This window comes from Dreissena polymorpha, chromosome 9 (genome assembly GCF_020536995.1).
Source record: "Dreissena polymorpha isolate Duluth1 chromosome 9, UMN_Dpol_1.0, whole genome shotgun sequence".
In the NCBI taxonomy this organism is placed as follows: domain Eukaryota; kingdom Metazoa; phylum Mollusca; class Bivalvia; order Myida; family Dreissenidae; genus Dreissena; species Dreissena polymorpha.
This window is the reverse complement of record NC_068363.1, coordinates 75,604,049-75,612,201: the sequence shown is the minus strand read 5'-3', so window position 1 is coordinate 75,612,201 and position 8,153 is coordinate 75,604,049. Positions and strand designations below refer to the sequence as shown.

Sequence of the window (8,153 nt, the reverse complement as noted above, 5' to 3'; positions counted from 1 at the left end):
CATTGCTCGCACGTTTGACCCGAGTATCCGGTGTGACATGCGCACTGACCGCATGCGCAAACCCCTCTTCCGTTGCAAACTTCCCCTGTCGTCGCATAGCAATTCTTTTCATCGCAAACGGTCGATTTCGCCAGAACATATAAAACATTTATCAAAGATAAAATCCAAAAACGAACAATTAAGTCACGAATGCGCATTTTGTGATTTTTGGTTGAGCTCATGTGTTGTCATGAAAATTATAAAAACATTTTCAAGTCACTGTATTTGCTTGAAATAGTTCCATCAAATTTAATCGTTATATTTGATTCAAACACCCGCCCGCTGTAACTGTACGTTTTCTTTAGAAAATATGACGGCAAATATCGCTGTTCACATACAACTGAAATTCGGTTAATGCTGTATTAATTATGTTTTCATATATTGAAACAGGTCAGTGGTCAGTGTAGCCTACGGATGGATCTAGCATGTCAACACAGGATTCGATGTCAAGATGTTCGATACGCCTATAAGCGTATAAATCTGACCCTGGGCCTTGTCCGTCGACATCGTAAAATGTCAACGTGGTGATTATCACTGCTATCAGTAATTTATTAAAATGGTCAAGACATAGTTAGTTCACGTTTATGATGTGGTTTGATACTATTGCTGCAACTACTGCTACCATCACAACAACAACAACGTCATCATCAACAACAACAACGACAGTAATAATAATAATAATGTTAATAATAATAGTAATAATAATAATAATAATAATAATAATAATAATAATAATAATAATAATAATAATAATAATATCATTATTATTGTTATGATGATCATCATCTTTAACAACAATAGTAATAGTGATTATCATATTATAACAACAATTTCTATTCTTCACATCTGGTTTGGGATAGCTGTGTTCTTATCCACATATACATGTATTTATTAATGTTAACATCGGTTTCAGGAATCTGTGGTACCTCCTACGTCATCGGGAAATTCTACAAGACAATCTCTACCGAGAAATTGCTCATTTTATGTCAACAGAAAGCTGTAAACCGAGTTATGCAAGTACTAATAGCTGCCAAATACGCTAGTTAGAGCTTTATACATGATACATATATATATATATATATATTTGGCTTAGTATTGTACTTTTTTGTTGTTGTGATACTTTATTTTGTGATCTAAGTTGAAGAAACAGCTGTTACTGCTGCTGTTGCTTCTGCTGCTGATAATTATGATTCTGCTACTACTGCTACTTATACTAATAATTTAAAATCAACAATGCGTAATTTTAAACTACTACTGTTGTCAAACTAGGCTTAAGGAATACCAAAAAAAACTGCACCAGTCTATTTACGCACAGCACGTTCAACGTCTGACGAATCAACGAAATATAGCACGCAATTTATCATGTATCTGTAGAAGTGGTACCTTCTGAAAAATACGAAGATATTCGCTTAATGGGTAAACCACTTGGAGGTAAAGAATGCGAACTGCATGGTGCTTGACTGATGAGTGCATTACTTTCATCGTTGCGTTGTGATTTTTGCACGGCTACGTGGGTATCAGCATTACCGCAGCAACTTCTCGCACCAAAGCGGTTCATGTACTGGATACCAACCCTTTGCATGCTGGGAAATGTCTGCTAAATGTCGTCTGCTGTATTTCTAAAATAATCATTTTCTTCGATTTTTTCCAAAGAATACTATCAGAATAGCAAACAGTTTGGATCCAGATGAGACGCCACGTTCTGTGGCGTCTCATCTGGATCCAATCTGTTTGCAAAGGCCTTCGAAATTCGGTTCCAGCACTGAAAGGGCTAAAAAGAACAGTAAACAAATTAAAAACGTATAAAAAATATGATAGATATATAGATAAATGTGTTGATTTAAGCTGGATTGTGTTGAGAGCGTAAAAGTTATTTAGATATTGTTAAGTATGGTTCTTGTGATTAAGCAGTACATGGTCTCTGCCGGGAAATCTTAAGAACCCTATCAGAGTAAGGATTAAACCTGTGGCCCCCGAACGCGAGGCGATTTTATTTTTTGACTCACAGCTGTTCTTTTTTTATCTTTTCTGCTCAGTCGTGATCAAAAATTTATAAAGCATGTTGTATAATCAACTAAACATTAACCCATTTATGCCCAGTGGACTCTCCCATCCTTCTAAATTGGATCAATTTATTTCCAAAATTAGGGATGTCTAGTTTACTTATTTCTATATTTAGAATATTTATTACTGAAAATCCTTTAAGCAAACAGCGCAGACCCAGATGAGACGCCGCATCATGCGGCGTCTCATCTGGGTCTACGCTGTGTGCAATGTCCTTTTTTCAGGACGCTAGGCATAAATGGGTTAAGCACGTTTCAACGCAACAGACGTCTCACTGTTTTTCTTCTTTGTCTGCAGATTGTATCGTATTGTTTCTCCCCAGACAAAAAGCACCTGCCTGTCAACATTGCGTTGCAAGATTTATCTCGTTTTAACCTGGTGAGATGGACGGGCGTGCTCCGAGCGATCAGACTGTAAGACCATACCAATTACATTATATGAGCCGCCTTCGGGGAAAACTGGGCTTAATGCATCTGCGTAAAGATTCATCCCAGACTAGCCTGTGCAGACACAGGCTAATCTGGGAAGACATTTTCGCGGGTTTTTTCGCGTAGAAGAGACTTCATTTTAACGAACATTCCATAACAGCGGAAAGTGTCGTCTCGGATTTGCATCTGCGCATTGCATGCATTAAGCCCAGGTCTCCCAGAACGTGTTTGATGTATTCCGCGTTCTTTGACAACGACAGTAACACACAACAAAAACAAAAACAACAAAACTAACAACAACATTTTGAAAATCGAAGAAGAATTGTGTACACAATAGAAACAAATATCTAAATACATTTTAATGTTTGCGTTATTTCTAATTTAAAAAAAATGTCGGTAAAACTGGTAAGTTTTTATAGGTACTATACTGCGTTATTTGGGCATTTCAACTGCGATTGTGATACACTATAAGCATTATAACAGTATTACCAATGTTAATATTTGCTTGAAATTGAACCACATAACAAACAATTTCTAGTATACGAAATTCATAATTTGTGTTTGTCATGTCGGTTTGTATGTATCGAGAATGAGAATGTTACCACGAGAATATTAACACTGAATCAAATTCGTTCGGCCTAAAGCATTTTACGAGAACATGCATCGTGCTGAGTGATGTAATAATGTACCTTGGCAACCCAGGCTACAAAAGACACGAGTGTTTTAGAGTTTTTTCCTCGTGAAAAACATTCTTTTTGTTTCGCCCAAAGCGTAAACACATGCTCTTTTGTCCACCAAACGCGTCGATTGAGTGATTGCTACTAATGTTGAAGTTTCCTGTATAACAAACATGTTACTTAAATCGGTGTCAGTCGATTTTTTTTGCATTTTGTGATATTTATAAAAAAAATCATTTCAGCTTATGTGAAACCAAACCTGAATACTAAATTATACTTCCTATGTTCTTGTGAGTTGTTATTTTTTAATTCAATTTAAAACAATGCATACACATTTTACAGCAACTTTTATTTCAACCACATTACTAAAAATACTCCACGTTAATAATAATATGTATTTCCCATCAAAGATAATTGCATATATGTCATCGTTAAATCTTACTTGCTAACAGACTTAACCTATTCGTGCCTAGCGTCTAGAAAAAGGTCTTGACAAACAGCGTAGACCCAGATGAGACGCCGCATGATGCGGCGTCTCATCAGGGTCTGCGCTGTTTGCTTAAATAAATTTTTGTAAGTTATATTATAAGTATAGAAATAAATATACCAGAAATCCCTAATTTTGAAAATAAATTGATCCAATTTAGAAAGATTGGAGAGTCCACTAGGCATAAATTGGTTAACTTATCAATATTTTCTAATATCACGATCCCGCAGCGTTAACTGCAGCACATGTTTCATAAGTTTTAACCCATTTATGCCTAGTGGACTCTCCCATCCTTCTAAATTGGATCAATTTATTTTCAAAATTAGGGATGTCTAGTGTATTTATTTCTATATTTAGAATATTTCTTACTGAAATTCCTTTAAGCAAACAGCGCAGACCCTGACGAGACACCGCATCATGCGGCGTCTCATCTGGGTCTACGCTGTTTGCCAAGGCCTTTTTTTCTAGACGCTAGGCATAAATCGGTTAAGTTGAATGCCAAAATAGTTTGCTTTTGTATAAAACATGGTATAAAATACATGTTCATGTGTACATTCAATACCTAATTAAAGAATCAAGGAAACTATTTAAACTTAAATAAATATTAATTCAAATTTCTGGAACATTACTTTTCTGCCTTTTTATAAACAAACGTTTAACAATGAGATAGCGAAGATAAGAAAAGAACCAAGATAAGCCATGGCGTCTTTGCGTTATAAATTCAAATTTATCAAATTCTGAGGATTTATCACACATTAAACAGTATTACGCTATAGACCTTTCGTTATTTTTTGCCATAGCATTATTTTATTATTTATTTTTGCGAATGTTAGACAATCTATATTTGTACGGGTTCCTTCAAAGTACCGGGACATCTGCCAAACATGTTTCCCGTTATATTTAGTGATATACCTGGTGCGAGTTTACCAGTGTTTCTACGAGATTGTAATGACGTGTGCTGAAACTGCAGTTAACTCACATGATCAGGCGAATGTAGAGAGGTGGAAAACATTGTTTTAATCCTTAATTTTGATGGATATTTAGATTCTGTGCACGGATAGTTTAACGATATTGTCAGCGAAATTGCGATTCCAAACGTGTGGCTGATACGTTGAATTCGGTGAAACAGTTTTGGGGTTCTAAACAGTTCACGTACATGTATGCATTAAAAGTGTGACCAAAACGGACATCACAGTGAAAAGTTTTGTTAAAAGTGTCGGAACCGGAAACAATTTACGGTCCTTGTAACGTTTTCAAGTAAACTGAAGTGTATGCAGTGAAATCGTGCATTCGCGCGACGCTTGTTGTGTGAGAAGCCAGGAAGTTTGCGGTGCAGGTACTTGGGACGCCGTCAATTAGCGAGCTAATTGACCACATATTGGTTTCAGTTACTACGTATTTACGGATAGACGCGGCATACAATACAATAATCAGTCATTTGCAAGAGGTATGTACGAGTAGTATACACGACTGTCTAAAATACTTTGGAAGTGTTTTTGTTTCTGGCGCTTGTGGAATAATAAGCAAACAATTATCGAAACAAAAATATATACCCCAGTATATATAATGAAATACGCTGTTGTGAGATATTGCTATTTGGAAACATTAAAGTAAAACAATTAAGTTAATTAAGAACCGGTAAACTATTATTTAATGAGCGAATTTGCGAAGCTAGACTTTTATTTCTTATTGGTTGTGAGCACTCGTAGGATTTGTGGAATGTGGTGATTAGAAATGCTTGACACACTACAAATATAAGCCTCGCTCTGGGAATACCGGGCTTAATGCGCATGCGTAAATTGTCGTATATGATTAGCCTGTGTACGAAAATCCTGTCTAGGTGGCAAGTGTTGCCCATCTGCGACGACACTTTACGCACATACATAAGTCCGGTTTTCCAAGTTTTTACATTGTGTAGTGACGTAATCTTTAATGTAAATTCCGTGTGAATTGTGAATGAGAGTCATTGATAATTCGTTTTTTAATACTATATTTCAGAAATTCGCATACAAACACACGGACATAAAACGGGTTTACTTCGACGAACAGTGCGGCGATTTATTGTTTGCTGGTGCGATTTGTTGTGTTTCAAAGCAATTAATAACATTAATAATTAATATAGACATTCGGATCATTTAAGAAGTTCACGAGGCAATCATGTTGCGAATCGTTGTATTCGTCCTAGCAAGTGTGACCCTGAATAGTGTTGGCAGTCGTTCCCGGAAGGGAGAAATCGAAACGACCACAGAAAATTGCGACTACAGCCGCTGCATCATGGACGTAACCGGTAGCGTCTGCAGCGACCACGGCACGTGCAATTGTGAGCACTGCGAGTGCGATGACCCTTACATAGGTAAACATTAACCCATTTATGCCTAGTGGACTCTCCCATCCTTCTAAATTGGATCAATTTATTTCAAAATTAGGGATGTCTATTATATTTATTTCTATATTTAGACTATTTCTTACAGAAATTCCTATGAGCAAACAGCGTAGACCCTGATGAGACGCCGCATCATGCGGCGTCTCATCTGAGTCTGCGCTGTTTGCCAAGTCCTTTTTTCTAGACGCTAGGCATAAATGGGTTAAATAAAATATACCGTACAAAAACGATACTTTTGTTTATTTTAATTTATTTAATACTAAACATGTTTCGGCCATAGCCTTCATCAATAGTATCAATATAAACACAAAAGTGTTACGTCACCGAAAAATATTTATAACACGTAATTTTACGCAATACAAAGATGGATCAGTGTTGATACAACATGCTATTAATAATAAAATAATGTATACTTTTTATCCGTACATAGGACGGTACTGCGAGCAGAGGGTCTCAAAGTCCCGAGGAGATTGCGATCCGAAAAAATGCACGGACGACGATGGCGACATTTGCAACAACCAGGGAACGTGTAACTGTGACAGGTGCGAGTGTGGAATCTCGTTCTCAGGGCCAAAATGCGAGGTAGCCATTGAGGATGTGGATAGCGTTTGCAAACGGGTTGGGAAATGCAGATTGTGCGATGAAAAAAGCATGGGCCCTGGGGGTATGTGTACATTCTGTGAGACAGTGGAAAAGGTACGAATAGTTCAGGTAAGGGACGTATTGGATCTACTTGTTCGTAAAGGCTCACACTGTTCGTTTCACGATGAACACTCCTGTTTACATAACTATATGGTGTCGTCCCCTGACGTTAATGGAACGCGCGTGGTATACCTTCCTCAGCTTTCGATGTGTGACATGATGGAATCGTCAACGGAATACAGCGTGGAGCGCCGGAAGCCCCATCGCGGAGATTCTCCTATTGAACCGGAAACTGACTCAAGTTTGGATTCTGCGCTTTCGGATAGTGACAATGATGGTTCTGGTGCCACTGTCGGTTATAGCGGCCATTTGTTGTTGATTCCAATTGTGTCATTATTAACGATATATTGCAGAATTGGGACTACTACGTTCTGATTATTTCAATCAAACTCGCGGCATAGTACTACTATTTATATAGGCATTTAGTTTGGTCCTAAGTTGCTTACGGTTGGGACTCTAATATGGGCGATTTATTTATTTCAATAATTCCACATGATAATAACATAATGGCTCCGTATTCTCAGAGCTAATGATTAATTTCACGCAAAAATGTGCGAAATGCAAATTTTTCAAAAGTACTGTAAATACATTAGGTCAAATATTACAATTAGCAGGAGGGGGAGGTGTATACGATGGCTTACTGGGTTTGAGTGAGGTAAGTTGGAACTTACTTCCAAGATGGCGTCGATTTCGTGTTTTATGTGAAGGAGTAGTGGATATTTTCACCCGGTAAACCACTTTGTATTTATATTTCTTTTAAATCATTACGCCATCTCTAAACTTAAGGAAAATACGTGGATCCATTAAAATCATTCAGTCTACAGCTATGTCATGTTTATATTCTGTTTTTTCAACAAGTATAAACATACAGTGCAAAAAGGTTAAAACTGCATCATTTTATATAAGAAAACATTTAATTTCATACAGAAATGGGTAATTCCAATTATTCAAAAGTAAAAGCATTAGGCCAAATATTTCCGTTAGGGGCTAAGCCAGTACCTGCAAGATTGCTTCGTCACGGAACAATGACTTGTGTATGCCTTAATTGCGTGGACTATGGAATTTCAAGCATTTTAAGCATCATTTTGTATAATTTTGCTTTTGTTTTTTTTAAATACTTCACCCATATAACGTTATAAATGTACTGTTGACTTCATATTTTCTTGACTTTGAAATTCATGTGATTCGTCACGAACATGCAATTAAGACGAAAGAACATGTTAACATGTTCTGCTGGGACCTTTCTATTTTTATCCAATGAATATCGTCGATAATTTAATTAATAGCGTATTGATGATCATGCCGGTTGTAAGATTTTCGATTTCATCGCACATTGTATGTTTAAAGTAGATCTAATAAAGACATAAAACATC

At 36.8% G+C, this 8,153-nt stretch overlaps 1 protein-coding gene across 7 annotated transcripts in view; it reads left to right on the top strand.

Annotated features, from left to right (window-relative positions):
• Nucleotides 1-8,153, top strand: part of LOC127845407 (integrin beta-like protein 1) — a 282,221-nt gene extending 274,068 nt beyond the window's left edge. For 3 of the 7 annotated variants that reach the window (XM_052376299.1, XM_052376295.1, XM_052376298.1), the window contains exons 2-3: nucleotides 5,694-6,048; nucleotides 6,509-8,153. In XM_052376299.1, the coding sequence (XP_052232259.1) occupies nucleotides 5,853-6,048; nucleotides 6,509-7,155 (843 nt within the window). In that variant the 5' untranslated portion in view covers nucleotides 5,694-5,852 and the 3' untranslated portion in view covers nucleotides 7,156-8,153. Of the gene's footprint in view, nucleotides 1-4,532; nucleotides 5,143-5,165; nucleotides 5,334-5,693; nucleotides 6,049-6,508 lie in introns of those variants that run through there. The other 4 variants (XM_052376294.1, XM_052376300.1, XM_052376301.1 and 1 more) reach the window with 4 other exon arrangements.